We start from the raw sequence: 16,912 nt of genomic DNA, 5'->3' as shown, positions 1-16,912 counted from the left end.
GAAGAAAACTGAGGAGCATTCCCACTGGTTGAGGAGAATTTTTTTCTTCTGTGGTCAACAAGAGCTACTACCATAGCTACTACTTCGAGGTGACAATGACAGTAGCCTAATAAGGGAGATTTCACACCGTGTCGCCTGAAGATTAGGTTTGTGCGGCCTTTTGTGTCGCTACGGTGTGAAACGTTGCTGTTGATTGGCCCATTCCAATCGACTTGTATCGCGTGTCCCTTCGGTCTGAAACCTTCCTAAGTCTTGAAAACCCAAGTCACAAGGATGGAAAATTAGGGCCTTGTTAAGGTTAGGTATGAAGGCAGACAGACGACAGCACCCTTAAGGATCATATCCAAACCTGCAGGAAGAACGCATCTTACTTCAATCTCCAATACGATGATAAAAACTTCTGGTGAGTTGATTTTAAAAAATGTGTCCGAGATAAAGAGTGGCGTGCCCAGGATTTTCGGAAGGGAGAGGGGTTACGCATACTATTGTTGGTGGTCAGTCCTGATTTTGCCATTTTTTCCCTGTCTTTGACGTTCCTTTATTATTATTTTTTAAAGAATACTGGGTCAAATGGGGTTATTACCTCAGCAAACCTCCCTTGGGCACGTCACTAGAGATAAATGAGTAATCATTCCATCATACTGGGAGACGAAACATTAGATGTGTTGGGAACGGAAGGGTTTTCACTGTGCATTAATTGTTTCGTGATCCACCTGTATTCGAGAAGACTTCCTTTGTTTCGTGCCGATATATGACAAGACAGCGGAAGCTGTGACAGGCATTTTTGAACACTTGTGAGTGCTAAGGCCTGAATCTGAACAATTTGTTGGGTTTCGGCGTTTATAAGAGCTGAAAAAATGGGAGGACAAGACACGATAGTGGTGTTGAGGCTCGAATCAAAGAGAAATATTCGAGAGCTGTCTGCGTCCAGTTCGAAGCCCACAATTTGAATCTCGCGTTGTCGTCGAGTGGATTGTCCATCCCGTGCATGTGTAACAGCTTCGTAAAAACACTCAAAGACACCATAGATGATTTTATGCCTGATGAGAAGAAATGGACAAACCCACATACTGAGATGGTTCCGGCACAGAGGAGTCGAGTGGTAAAAAATGTTCCGATTTCACGTTCTGATTAAAATGATAGCCTTACAGTGGCAACGATTTAAGGGATAGTTGCTCCCCATTTTTAATTTTTTTGCCTGAACATTATGACCTCTTAATGTTAAGCCTTGGCTACCAAGAGAAAGTAAACTTCCCTTGCAACGCCCTCCGCACCCCCCCCCCCCCCGTTTTGGAACCCAATTGACACCTCTGGTCTTAAACACACAATTGTGAGGTTCTTACTATACCCTTTAAAAAATGGTGTTGAGCCCCCCCCGAAAGGAATTCCTGGATACGTACCTGCCACACATCTATACTGAAATGCACAGTTATTGTATTTTGATATTAACTTTTGCAAGTATCGTTCAAGAAGAACTTTAGAAGTTAGAAAAAAATATAAAGTTTATATTGTGTAACCTCATCTAAAATTATAATTTTTTGAATTTCGAAAACTGTCGAATCATTTATTATTTGGATCAAATAGTAAAATATCAAAATATGTTCTGATTCCTGTATTTTTCACTATTTTTTTTCGATCTAATGCAATTTACAGTGATTAATCTGTTCGAATACTAACCAAGTAAACTTTATATGTGTTATTAACAATAAAAATAACAAAATTTCTGCTTTTTTGTAACTTGAAATGAGCGATGATGCCAATTTCCAGGGGGAGGGGGTGGTGGCGGTCGATGGACCCTTTCGATACTCCCTCCCGACGCCCATGGAGAGAGCGCTTAACTACAACCAAAAGGCAAATGCCTTAGTAAACACATGTGGGATGGACAATTATAATTTTCGAAAAACACAAAATATTTCAATTTGATTTTATGAAATGCCGACTGCAGAGCCTACTCCCTCGTGTTTGTGTCCAATATTTTCGCTTTACTGCCTAAATCCTCTGATCTTTCCGTATCGGGTCTGTGTGAAAACGATGCATAGATACCTGAGAACAATTGTTTGTTCGCTATCTTATGATGAAACCAAAAGCCACACAAAGATTGTCGCCTATTCTTAAGACACTGCCTTTACACCTTTGAACTCCATGTTATTCTATTCGAAACCGGAAGTGCGGTCCCCGCCCGCGCCAAGGAAGGACAGAAATGTAAACATCCGGTGAATACGGTAGCTCCCATAGTGCCTCGCAGTAAACCAGTTCTGGGTATCGGAACTGAAATTATGTAGAAGCCAATTCCAGTCCGAACTGAAATTGAACCAAAACTTCGCGCTCACTTACGCTAGACTGAAACTTGCCTCTGCCGTTTTAGTTCAGGTTCAGGAAGACTGAAAGTAAGTCGGAATCAGTATTTTTTTCCGGTTTAGTTTCAGTCGCGATCCTTGCGCACAGATACGAACTGACAAAGGGAAGGAGTGTTCTCATCGCTTTATGTGGCAAACATGGGATTTGTTTCTTGATACTGCACCAGGGACGTCGTTAGAGGAGTCGTCAGGGGACCCTGGCCCCACCAGTTGCAACTGTGCACCCCCAAACCAAATTTTGATCGATTAAAAATTATGACATTTTCAGGGAAATTTGCAGCAGAACTGGAGCACTGCGTGGGGAACAAACTTATTATTTCGAAGAAAATCTTCAGAAGCACTTGTAGGACACCAAAATTTCCACTCTTTTGCATTTTTTAACTAGTCATATAATCTGCCTTGATCAGACCCTTGCCCCAAGTTCCTAGAAACCAGAGATTGGAACTTTTCATTACAAATGATCCTTCCCTTACAGATGGAATCAAAGTCTTAGCCAGTCAACAGTAGGGAATTGAGAGATACATGGAATTCTCCAATAACTGATAATCTTCTGGGATTTAAAATATTCCCCTGCTTCAACCTCAAAGCTTTGAATTCTTGCAAGTATCTCGTCTCGAGTTGCCGTGGGTTCGATCAATGTGTAGTTATGAAGTGCTATAGTACGTTTCCATTTTTAACGGATAAATTCCCATTTCTTTGATATTTTTTGCACAAGAATCAATTATCTTGGACCTGTCAAAACAAATCACAGTAGCGCCTATCCGCTCTGAAAGAGATGCCTTCGGTGGGAGTTGCAATTTTCTGTTTTCAGGCACCCATCCACGGCAAACGTCCAACACAACCACAGATTTCCTATCCGACACTTTTCCCTAATCAACTGAAGCCAAATGAAAGGTCGAGGTGCAGTTATGTGCTTTAAATTCTAACAACCGAGCATCGTTGCCTCGTTCCTTTTCAAAGAAATTGTTAGTATGTTAGTTTACTGAGAGTAAGGCCCGCTTTAGACAAAAGGATTTCCTTTAACATGTTTGCTAGCATAAATGCTATGTAAATGCTTCCAAAAATCTTATAGCAGTTGGTACTTTACGCGGAAGCATTTCATATAATATTTCTGTAAGCTTTTGTGATTACAATGTACAACATATACAGCACGAAAGACACGTTGAGTTACGCCATCTATGCTGAGTGCAGGGTGTTTACAATTGAAGCAACTAAAATATTCTTCCATACGTGCACAGTGAATGTTGTAAATTATATATTTATGAAACGCCATTGTTTTGTACCTAATATTGTTTTGTATGAAACGGTATTCCTGTCGATTGAATAGTTATCGGCTTTTAAAAATGTAAAGTGCTACGGAAATAGGATCGATCCTATCATGAAATATGCCATGGCATCTGAAATGCCATAAAATTTCTCACTTTACACGGTAGCATTTTGGTCATGGAACAAATGTTAAAAAAATTCCAAGGAAAATCTTTCGTGTAAAGCGGGCTTACAAGGAAGTATATAACAGTCGGGCTGAAAAGTTCGTAGGCTAACATAGTAAAAAATATTTTTTTGACAAAATTCGATTTTATTATTCAATATAGTTGCCTTCGAGGGCGATACAACGATTATAGCAGTCATACAATTTTTCGATGTCATTTTTATAGTACGATTTCTCTTTAGCCTCAAAATAGGCCTCAGTTTCGGCGATTACCTCTTCATCAGTGCTAAATTTCTTTCCAGCGAGCATTCTTTTAAGGTCTGCAAACAGGAAAAAGTCACTGGGGGCCAGATCTGGAGAATGTGGTGGATGGGGAAGCAATTTTATTACGGTTGAATATCGCTAAACATTGCTCCGAATCATCAAAACGTTGTTGCTTTTGATCGATTGTGAGCACGCGCGGCACCCATTTTGCACACAGCTTTCGCATGTTCAAATATTCATGCACAATATGTCCAACACGTTCCTTTGATATTTTTAAAGTCTCAGCTATCTCGATCAACTTCACTTTACGATGATTTAAAATTATTTTGTGGACTTTTTTGATGTTTTCGTCGGTAACAGCCTCTTTGGGGCGTCCACTGCGTGCATCGTCTTCGATGCTCATTTCGCCTCGTTTAAATTTAGCAAACCACTTCTCAACGGTTGATTTTCCTGGTGCAGAGTCCGAATAATGTTTATCAAGCCAAGCCTTGGCTTCAACAGTATTTTTTTTCGCCAAAAAGCAATGCTTTATTAACACACGAAATTCTTTTTTATCCATTTTTTCACAATAACAAAAGCTGCTTCACTGCAATATCTCACGAACTAATTATCCGGCAGCTGTGAAATGTATACACGTATCTTTTGAAGGTTAGTACTAAGTAAAAATCACATGGATTTAATTCTAGTAACGCCATCTATGAGTCAGCCTACGAACTTTTCAGCCCAACTGTTAGCTATCGATTTATGTCTTTCATATGCGTATTGGTAATCGGGTTTAGTTTTCGACCCTGTCTCGAAATTTGAAGCTGGAGTGACGAAACAGACTTGCCTCGCCTCGATACCACCTTCCTCCTTAAGGACCTCCGTGTGTGGTAGCCACTCCGACACAGCGAAATGGGCTTCGTGAGATTCTAGATTGCAGTTCACTTCTACTGCATGAGATTTGTAGATTTCCTGAAGCCAAGACCAGGAGAAAGTGAAGTTGCAATGTGCAGGGGCTCCCCCTGGGTTTCACTCTCTTAGATACAATGAGGATGTATATTTATAACAACAGCAAAGTCATTCAAGGGTAGATGGAATGTCTTTTATGCTGAACATTGGCAACAGCTACCGAAATATAACGAAACCTCATTCAAAACCTTCCATTAACTACGTGATATGCAATCCTGCTTCAATGAGAAAATTAGTTGAAAGTTAAAATTTATTTAAAGTAAAACTCGGTAAGGATATCGAATCGACCCTTCCTAGTACAAATATGTATGATACATCGTTGAAAAGGTTATGAATCAAGGATTACAGAAATGTAGGACTTATAGTGAGAAAACAATTGAAAGTGGTAAGAATAATAGTTTTAAGTTTGAGGAACCTCCATTAAAAATAAAACGTAATGAGCCTAATTTGTCCTCACGTTGTGCGATAAGAAAGACACGTGAAGTCAGGCTCTCCCTTATCACACAACGATCAGACAACCTTGAACAATAACATTTTTTAAAAAAACTTATATTTTCCAAAGAAATTGAATAAAAACAAATTAAAATAATGAAAATAATTTACAGCTATTAAAAAATAGAAACCAATACCCAAAAATAAAATCAAAATCATAAATACGGATGATAACACGAAATAAAGAAAGTTGAATCCTAGTGGAAATTAGCATCTATATCCACGTTAAAAACCAAAATTCGACCTGGCAATACTGTGTGTTTACAACATGAATGTGGATCCAGGAAAGAAGCTATGGTAAGTAACGTAAGAAAGTTTGTATTATTTCACAGAACAGGAACATCTAATTAAAAAATGCACAGTGCCAAATCGAAGCTCGAATTAAGTACTACGAGTGAACATACAGTACGTATATTTCTTTTACGCCGAAATGGTAAAACACAAGGGTCGATTGTGCAGTATAGCCTAAAACTCTACATATTCTCGCGTACTAGTTCGGTGGGGCGTCACACCGCCACGCGGGAGACCCCGGTGGGGTTCCCGGGGTGGATGATCTAAGGCCTTGTCCCCGCATAAAGTGGCCTCAAATCAATGGGTACCGGGGGTTTAGAGGCCAGTGTTGCCACATGAAGGGAAATTTCCCTTTTCAAGGGAAATTCGGACCGAAATATTAGCCAAAAGGGAAAAGGGGATTTTGATGAAAAATATCACAATTTCAGGGAATTTTTAAGGCTTCTGACTCTACATTATTTCAGTTTATGTTAAGTTCCAGTTTCATATTCACATTTTTATTTTTTCTGTTCCTTCTTATTTCTGCTCTCTTGAATATAAGCCTCTATCTATTTATATTTCTTTTAAGTTTATTCTACGTCGCTTTTCTGTTTCTTCGGATAATTGCAACGATGATAATTGACGATTTAATGGATTCATGACCACGATTCAAACCTGGGACATCTGACCAGAAAGCAATGAAGATGACATGTATGTGAAAAATTTGTGTAACATTTTTTATTCATACGAACATGGACCAACGGAAATTTTACTACTACTGCTGCTACTACTACTACTACCTCTGCTAATAATAATAATAATAATTATTATTATTATTATTATTATTACTATTACTTTTATATTTGTTTAGGTGAAGGGAAAAAATGGTCCAAAAACGAAAATTGTGTCCTCAGATTGTGGTGTAGCAACACTGTTAGAGGCGGCCGAAGCGTGATGCTGATGGCATCAACTTCAAAATGGCCGACATTGAGAATGTGTGCCTCCCCCAACATCCCCTCCCCTGAATGTGCCTTCATGGTACGGTGCTATATGCACGGGGAACTTTACCTTACCCGTTGACCGGTTCCTCTCAAATGTATTGGTCCATGCATCCAAGGTATATAGAAGCAGGGTGTTTCAATTTTAACTATACTATTTTAATTTTTTGCTGCTCACTTTTCTCATGGAAGTTTAAAGTTTATTTCAGGTAATGTTTTGTGTGGTAACTGCACACCCTGTGCACTGACCGAACACGACAGTTTCTTCAGTAATGGTTGCAGTTATTACAAGAATCTTGTAATTCATATCAGAAATACTGCAAGGGGAAGCCTTGAAGAACATTTCCTTCGAGACACCTTTCCCAAATCGCAGGGACGGGGTCTAAACTTGCGGGAACCATGCCATGGCACACCGGAAAAGACTGGGGCACCAGTTTGAAATGACACTCTCAGGAGAGTGTTTAGCAGGCTTCGAAATAATTGAAAGCTGTGTATGGGGGGGGGGGGAATCTTAATCTACAACCCCTCCCCTCCCATACACTTATATCAATTATATAATATACATTTTTATAATGTGGCCGCGGTGGCTCAGTCGGTAACGCGTCTGACTACCATGCTAAAGGTCCCGGGTTCGATCCCCGGCCGGTTCAATTCCGGGAACTTTTCTAACGATGGAAGCGGCCCCGGCGCCCACCTAGCGTTGAATAACATGGGTACCTGGGGAAAACCCTGGGGGGTAAAGGCGGTCAGGGACGTGATGCTGATCACATCACCCCCACTCATGACCGAATCAAGAAAGTGTGGGGCGTTACCCCCACACCCCCTATACGCCTTCATGGCGTGGTGCTATGCACAGGGGAGCACTTTACCTTTTTACATTTGTATAATGTTACTAAATAAAAAACGAAATTAATAAATATTTTAAAATGCATTATTATTAAATACATATAAAGGAATTAATTTGTTACTTTTTTATATATCAGATATTTATAAAGTAGCAAAATAATTCCTTTAATAGCTGGTTAAAGATGTCAATAAATTGCAAAGATAATTGAAATAGTTTTATTATGTATAAGTTTTTGCTTTCTATTAATATTAATCAATTTGATTTCTTAGTTACATTTGTCATGCATTCTTTTGGTTTGAGTTGCTGTTTTAAGTCCATTTTATGCACAGTAAGGGTAATCGGGACTGGACCTACAGTTTAAAGAGGGATCCGAACCATTTGTGCCCCCACCGGTTATCGAACCCGGGACCCCTTGATTACAAGGCAATGACGCTACCACTGCGCCATGGGGGAGGCCCCGTCATGCATTCTTGTTTTACTTTTACTATGCATGCAGGGTGTATCATATGTAATAGCGCAAACTGACATAGTTGAAAGTACACGATAATAGAAACAGAAAAGTCTCAGTAAACATGGGTCTGCAAGCGAGCCTTTTTCGAGATAATTGAGAATGTATGGTTACGAGCCGCCACTGACTTCATTGTTTGTACACGTCGTCCTAGTTGGTAAAATGCTAAAAATACAGTAAGAAAAGTCACTGGAGATCTCATTGCTTTTATTGAACATTCTACTTACTTTAACAAGGAATACAGCACTACGTTAGTATGTAATATGTTACAATTACTGTACACTCGTACCTGTTAAAGGAGGTGTTCAAAGTGTTCATACTCTTCGTTGCTGCACGGTTCCATTTTCACTACGCAGTATAGCACAACTGACGTGACTCCCGCAGTACGATTAGACTGTGTATACTGATTGTATCCATCCTGTTCGATTACAACGCCACCTCTCGGAAATGTTCTGTTTTGTAAACAAAGAGCAAACCTCGGACCGCGCAAGGAGTAAAGCACTCGGTGTTTACAAAATGAAATCAGTGACGGCTTCTAATCACACACTCGCACACATTAATAGCACTTTACCAACTAGGACGACATTTACAAACAATGAAGTCAGTGGTGGCTTGTAACCACACATTCGCAATTATCTCGAAAACGGCTCGTTTGCAGACCCATGTTTACTCAGACTTTTTTGCTCCTATTATTGTGTACTTTCAACTGTGTCAGTTTGCGCTATTACTTATGATACACCCTGTATATCTTTTGTTGGTGTAGATGTGTTCATGATGTCTGGAGAGAGAATGAGACAGCATTCAGTACTCACAACCACACTACATTGTCTGTGTTATCGATATTATAATTAGTAAAGTATATTTGAAGTCAAAGTAGTTTCTTATCTTTTGTTGCTATAACAAAAGCTCTTCCTCCACGAATTTTTTTAGTTGGCGGGGGGGGGGGGGGATTGAGGCCAAAATTGTTGGTGCCCCCCCCCCCCCCCAGGATTTCGCGCCCAGGTGTTGGGTTCCATTATTGTTTGCTGGAACAATAGCACGTGAAGGAAGCGAAAGTGTGTGAACAAACGTCCTGCTAAAGCATGCAATATTTTACTTCTTTTTTTGGTTAAAACTTACACGACGAAAAAATTTATTCTTGACAGAGTTTTGCAGTGCACGTAAATAACATCGCTTTCTATTCGTCATCATTCATCCTCATCTTTCTATCATCCATTTTCACTCTAGGGGTGTAAGGTGTCACCTTTGTGAAGACACCCAAATGTCAACCTCCCTTCCACGTAGCACACCCTTGATTGCATTTTACATACTAACGAGGCTGTGGCGTCTAGACTCAGCCACTATAATCCTCTGTAGGGCTTATGTTGTGTTCTGTTCATGTATGTTTGTGGTTGCCCCTTCATCCATTTCATTTTATTTCCATTCATCCTCATTTCGCTATTAGTCAAAAGTGGCAGAAAAACGAAGTAAAATAAACACATCAAATAAGCAATCATATTTCATAGTAACGTTCTAGTGCTTCAATACATCTAGACACAGTAAGAATTCCTCCTAAAAAACTTTAACTTTGTCGATAGATAAATCGAGCAGATCATCAAATTTTGCCTTTGTAACTGGTAGTTTCTGAAATCACTATAGTTGACGCTGACGGTCAGACAGATAGATGGAGAAACAAAAGGACGGTCGTGACAGTTGTATAAGTGTAAATTTACCACATTTGGCTGATTACTATCCCAATAATTAAAATATCAACAATTCAATATGCACAATAATTCCCTTGTTGCTATGGTTTATAAGCGTGTGCCTATGAGTAAAATTGAAGGTGAGTTTTAGCTGCAAATAGTCTCATTAAGATGTGATGTAGCAAATTTTACCACGAGACACACCTTATAGCCACTAGGGCATCCACGACTTTCAAACCAAGAAGTACGCAGAGGCCCATGTTATTGTGAAGGTAAGTGAAAAAGATACTACAAACTTGCTGAGGTCCCGTAGCGAAGAGAATCATTCATTCATTCATTCACTGTTTTCTGTCCAGGGGCAGGTCTTTCCTTGCAACCTCCATGCTGTTCGATCTTCAGCCTTTCGCTTTGTAGCAGCGTAGGGCTCATTTATTTTGACGTCGTCAATCATTTGGTAACTTCTTCTTTCCCTAATTTTCTTTCCCTTGACCATCCCTTCAATAGCATCCCTTGGGATACAGTTTCTTCCCATCCAGTGACCAAACAATTTCTTTTTCTCTTCATGATTATCTCCAGCATTGACCTCTTTTCTCCAAGAGATATTCCTGAGCTGACGTCTCTGGGATTTCCCTCAAATCACGCATGTATCACCATCAGTACTTCTTATTTGATGCTTTCTTTCTAACACTGTTTCATTTCTCACTTTTTCTGTCTATTTCACCCGTTCCATTCGTCTCCATTTCCAGAGCTTAGTCGCTTTTTCTCACTTGTTCTGTGTCCATGTTTCCGCACCATACAAAGCATTTCATCAGTCTTTTCCTCCGTTCTTATTTCATAGATCCACAGATCCACAAGTCTTGGGACTAACCATCGAAAAACACAAATTTTATGCAGTGTGTTGCAACCACGCGGTCCACATGCCTTTTTATAGTTCTGCAACAAAATAAAAGTGTTAGTATGCCATGAGAACTGTAAAACTTCGGTAGAGAGATATTCCTGAGCTGACGTCTCTAAGATTTCTTTCAAATCACGCATGTATCACCACCAGTACTTCTTATTTGATGCTTTTACAGTAAATAGAGAATTGGGCAAGACTTACTAAGTTTTATAAAGAGAAACTCAGAAGGTGAATTTTGTCCTTGTTTGTACAATGGATGCCAAAAAAGGTCCTGGCCTATAACAAATTAGGAGAAAGTTAGCTGTCACCAATATTTTGACCATGATAATTGAGGCAAACTTAGAGGTTTCAAGCAGAAGTTTGTACAGCAAATCAATACGTTGGAGATTAATCTGCTATTGCATTTGAGCGAGATTGTTTCAAGAGGCACGTAAGAAACGTTTTTTCATGTGTTGTGGCTACTTTCAGTTTTGACCGGGACAGTTCCGTTCCATATACGTGGTCGTCCCGTGGAAATTATTAAAAAAAAAAAAAGACACTAAATTTCGCGTTTTATAGAAGTCTAGAAGTTAGCTTGAAAAACAAATCTAAATTTGAGTGACGTTTCATGCTAAAAAATGTTGATGGAATTTTTAAACTAGCGTCGTGGCAAAACATCTGGGCTGAATTTCAAGCAGTTCATACAAATCAAAATGTTCTAATGTCGTCAAGAATTTTCAAGCAGACAGCTATACTAGTCTCTTACTGTATAAGTTAGCTCGCGTCCTGTCTGCTTTGTGTTCCGGTATTTGTAGAGCAATGAATAAGCATGGCCGAGAAGCGTATATACTGTAGTTCCAATGCGGACCTGCACTAGAATAAATTCCTTCATCTTGGCACAAACTCAACAGTCAAATTTCAATTTCGCGTTGTGTGTGTTACATACACGTATGTGGGGATTTTTATGAACGGCTTGTGAAGAATAAAGTTTTTTCTCAATAAGACTGGCTATTCTGCTAAATACTTCTGGCACTCCCCAACTTCAGCGTAGGACAAACGTCAAAGGTTGGTCAGAAGAGACGAGATTAAACACTGTGTAAGCCACACCGACATTATTAATAATACCTTTTACCAACGGGAGATCTTCATTTATTGTTTATAATATATAATTTATGTGACCCATACTTTAAAAAATAATAATAATAATAATTAAAATACGTTAATAATAACAATTTTATAATGAGACCTAACAGATTTTCCAGGAGAGCAGGGGGGGGGGGGCTGACTTCCTTTGGATGACCCGTTTTCGGATCAAAATATTCTGGGGTGCGTCAACTATCTGAGCGCTCAGCGAGCAACGTGACCGCTCAGCTACTTGACGGCCAAATAGGCGTTGCTCCGCGAACGCTGCTCACTTGATCGCTGAGCGAACTTGAACCTTGCTCGCCACAGGTTTGAGCCACACAGAATATAGCGTTTCTGTGATACGATCTCTTGAGACAAAAGGAAGAAGAGGAAAACTGTATGAGGATGGCGGGGTGGAGAGCCACGAGTGACCAATGAGGAGATATTTATGAATTATGATGAACAGCTTGCGATATACCGTAATTAGAGACGAAGTTCAAGTAACAGAAGGTGATGTAATATTTCAGTTTTTTAATTGTATTAAAATGAAAATGTTGTTTATTCCAAATAATAAATATTAAATATACATCGTAGTTTTGGAAAGTTGTGCAAGGGTGTGAAAATGAAAATTTTGACAGTTTTGTTCAGGTCAACTATTCTATTTCCATAATTAAGAGCTTTTCAAACACCGAAATCTTGTCCACTCGACGCAGCCACATTGACCAGATTATTCAAAGGCACTGATATTTTGATCAATGAGGAAACAGCGTCAAGTAAATTATCTGTCTGCTCAACGAGCGAAAATCTTGCTCAGCGAGCGTCGCTTGACGGGCCCCTGGTCACCCTAGTTGTGGACCCTTGAAATTCTGCTGATATTTTCCAGTCTCTGTCGAGATCACGCTTGTGAACATTAGGGAACGAAATTCTCAGCAAAATGAGGCAATCGCTTGAGGCTATAGGTCAGCAATAAAAGCTTTGTAATACAGTGCGCATTCGAGAGGGTGGCGGTGGGGGTGCTAAACGTGGGCAAGTCACGACCGTGTTTCGACCACACAACTGTTATAAAATTAGGTCTTTTTGTCTTGTGTTTTCACGGCAGTGAAATACTTTGCAAAACTGGCCGTGGATTGTTTGAAGCAAATCAGTTAATTCGTTTCCATATTTCGGAAAACCCAACAAAACTTTGGATAATAAGTGTACACTTGGCGCGGTTGATGCGTAAAACGAAAAATGTTTTGCAATTGAAATTATGTAGACAATACTTCAACCAAAAGGCCTAATTGTTAATCATGGCCGGTTATTTCGTTTCCGTGACAACCACACAAATTGATGGCGCTTGAAGGAAGGCCTCTCCCTGTACGAAAATCTGTGTAATCTATGGGCGTGAATTGCCGATTTCAAACGAAAAGTAGACACTCTAATAGATAAAATTCATATATCGTGTCCTTATTCAAGGATCTTTCTGGTCATCAAATCAGCTTTGGTCCAAGGACGGTACGGAGATGAGACAGCCTGTCTCCTTTTCAATCTTGGTCCGATTTCCAAACGTCCACTTCGTTCTCGTATGGGTCTCGAAGAGAGAGACTCGGGTTTATTATTGCTCGAAAAGCAAACAATATAGCCAGATAAAATAAATCACACGCGTTAACTCACGGTAATCTTTAATCCGAGGGAGGCCGGAGCCTTCAATTTGGCAACCCTGTAAACCGTGACATCAGCCGAGCCGGCCGATGTTACACGGAAGAAACATTAGAGAATGAACGTCCAGACGTAAACAAGTAATAACTTTCTGTGGCCTATTCATCCTGTAATCACATCATTCGCTCAAATTGTATTTGCTAGTGTATTCAACGTCATTTTTCATAAGTAAAGCAGTATGTTATTAGGTTGTTAAAATGTATTTTGGATTTTCTGAGCTACATACCAGTACATCGCGGAGCTTTCCATACTTTTCACGTGGTGAATCATCAAATTTAATAAACATCCAATGTTCATGTCATTAAGATTCTTAATTATAATGTGCAAAATAAATCAGCGACGTCAAAGAGCTGTAACCATCACATAGAGACAGACTAATTTAAAACATGTATACGCAAAAAGCAAATTCCATAATGTGAAACCATATGATGCAGCTGTACATATAAAATTTCAGGCACGAATACCGAAAACCACACACCACTGGTATTATTATAACAGTATGTCGTCATGTGTAGGTATTTGAGAAATATGTTCATTTTATTTAGATTTTTTCGTTATTTGTATCTTTTTATGTATTTAAGTATCCTTATCCATGTATGGTCTTCAACTACGTGGGTTGAAAATAAGGTAGTACAACACTGTCAGGAAAAAGGTGATAGATAACACTGTGTATGTGCTATCAAGGATTGAGCAATGTCAGTTTGGGCCCATGTCGATGTGTGGAGTGATAAAAGTGGTCAGTGCAGCGAGTGCTGTTGCGTATGTACCAGGTTGAAATAAACACCATTTCGTGGACTGTCCTAAAACATGTTTACAAAGGTAGAACGGTGATTGTGGATCAAAATCCAAGTTTGTCTGTGCCAATAATGTCATCAAGACTTACATGAAGCCTGTAGCAACAACGCCTAGCCCTATCTGATGGTTGCACAATGATGACGATATCGAGAACCCGGCATGATTATGGTTGTTCTCACTGACGCATCGCAACCTCCTAAAGAAATGCACTTACTGTATCCATCGACATGGGCCAAAACTGGCATTGCTCACTGCCGGATAGCACATGCATGGTGTTATCACCTATTTCTTGACAGTGTTGCCACTACTTTATTTTAGAACCTACGTATGTAACCGATAACAAGAGTTAGGTGGTAGAGCAGCATGCTAAAATTCCATTGAAGAAAGTATGTACCTTTGTACCTGTGGTAAATATATCTTACGTTCTGTAAAATTTTCTACAATGTGTAACACCAATGTGTTTTTTTTTTCAGACTAGAGGAATGTTGCACCTAATATTAAGCTGGATACTGATATCTGCAGTCGCATGTGCAGAAGAAATAGATGTTAAAACTGCTGATGCCTTATCAAATTTCGACTCAATAGCAATTGAGTCCCATGTGGAGAATAAAATTGCCTTAGTGGAACCTAAAGAAACACACCCGTCGCCTGAGAAGCTGAATGATGCAGCAAAGACTATCAGTGAGCAGCAAGTCTTACGGGACTTTGACTTCGGTGGAACACTCCCTTCGAGAGATGAGTTGGATTCCCGCGTAGCAGACATTCAACGAAGTCTACAATCTGAGGTCCCACAGGAGAAGTGCTCTCATTGGTGGTGCAGATCGCCATTGGATGTTCTCTTTCAGCATTTTCCGGTGCCTGACATATTACGGCCCTCGCGTCCTTTTTGGCCTGAACAGCAACCCCCTAGCCTTCCTTATAATTCTTATGAAATCGTGGATTCTGTGCCAACGGGTCCACTCTTCACATCAAGTTATTCCACTACACCAGCCTCCGTCGAAGGAACAGAACCTATTTCTTTTGCTGAACCCATTTCTTCTGCTGAACCTATTTCTTTTGCTGAACCCGTTCCTTCTGCTGAACCCGTTCCTTCTGCTGAACCTATTCCTTCTGCTGAACCTGTTCCTTTTCCTGAACCCATTCCTTCTGCTGAACCTATTCCTTCTGCTGAACCCATTCCTTCTGCTGAACCTATTCCTTCTGCTGAACTCATTCCTTCTGCTGAACCGATTCCTTTTGCTGAACCATTCGATCCGCTCCTTCAACCGGACACGACAGACAAGTTGTCTTCTGAGCCACCTGCATTGGAACCGACTGTTCCCAATTACACACAAAAGCTTACTTCTTCATACAAACCAGCGACACTTTATTCTAAAAAACCCTTTCCGTCAGTAATTTCTAAGAAGCCGACTGGGACAAAATACTCACAAAACACTACCTCATCCATTAATTCATGGTTACATTCATTGCCGATTCAAACTTCTACGAAACACTTAGTGTCGGCAATTATTAAAAACCCGACCTCAGTAAAGTGGACCAATTCACCACACATTGCGCATCAAGTTCAACAGTATAGACCATTGTTTTCGTCGTTTCCAGGTATGATACAAAGGCCATACAAACATAATTCATACTTAACGAATATTTATTCCAATCCATTTGCTGCACAGAAACCATTTAATCCCAAGAAGGCAATTAACCCCATACATAAAGAACACCCTGAGCACCCAGTTTCCATCGCAAATGGCGCAGTTCTTCTCGTCAACAACATTCCGTTCTGCGGACCTTCGGGTTGCAAACCAAGGCCTCTGAAGCCAGTTTTAGGAAGGCCAATAACAAGCCCATTACATATAATTAAACAATATTTATTCACCGAAGAATAACCATTTCAAAGCAATAGTTATGCGTGCGTTGTGTATTTTTGAAGAGTTCTTCACAGTTATCATTTGAACTAGTTATAATGTGGAAAAAATGCTGGACTTGCGATTTTTATAATTGTAATAATTTCCGTAACATTAAAGAAATTATTTAATATTTATTTCCTTATCAGTCTTTCAGTATCGTCATATTTTTTCAGTAAACCAATTCATGTCTGATGACATCACTGTAATTCCAGTGGATACAATTAAACGCACCGCCATGAAATTAGGCGGGTGGCAGAAGTTCGCGCTGTTGCCACGTCGGAGCACAACCCCGTGTGTTCGGAGGTCTAAGAGCAGTCCGACGTGTAGATATGGAAGTCCATTTATGGGGCCTGCAACGAACTTTCAATTCACACGATCACCAGTTCTATATCGAATGGGATTATAACACCATTAAGCCTTGTTTCCATGATTATGATAAACTAAATATGCTGACCAAGGCAGTAATTTATTTTATTAAAAACATAAACTAAACGTAACGTTTCAACCTTCTAGCAAGGTCTTCTTCAGACTCTGTATCAAGTACAAAAGTAACAAGATACAAAAACAGGGCCTTATATATACACAAACATTACTCCCTCCAGACTATTTAGAAAGTTGTTAGGAACTTTCTAGAAGGTGACTTTCACTTTCACCATCTTTACTTTCACCTCAAAGGCTAAACTCAATTACTTCATCATGATCATAATGATGTGGT

At 39.7% G+C, this 16,912-nt stretch overlaps 1 protein-coding gene across 1 annotated transcript in view; it reads left to right on the top strand.

The window, feature by feature from the left end:
• The window catches only part of LOC146001310 (uncharacterized), a 38,498-nt gene extending 22,286 nt beyond the window's left edge, over positions 1 to 16,212 (top strand). Inside the window, exon 2 of the mRNA XM_083138617.1 lies at positions 14,767 to 16,212. Within this exon, the coding sequence (XP_082994743.1) occupies positions 14,767 to 16,176 (1,410 nt within the window). The 3' untranslated portion in view covers positions 16,177 to 16,212. The remainder of the gene's footprint in view (positions 1 to 14,766) is intronic.
• Positions 16,213 to 16,912: the final 700 nt, after the last annotated feature.

The sequence above is a fragment of the Lepisma saccharinum genome, chromosome 17 (assembly GCF_977018435.1).
Source record: "Lepisma saccharinum chromosome 17, izLepSacc3.1, whole genome shotgun sequence".
Taxonomy (NCBI): domain Eukaryota; kingdom Metazoa; phylum Arthropoda; class Insecta; order Zygentoma; family Lepismatidae; genus Lepisma; species Lepisma saccharinum.
This window is presented reverse-complemented; position numbering and strand designations above follow the sequence as displayed.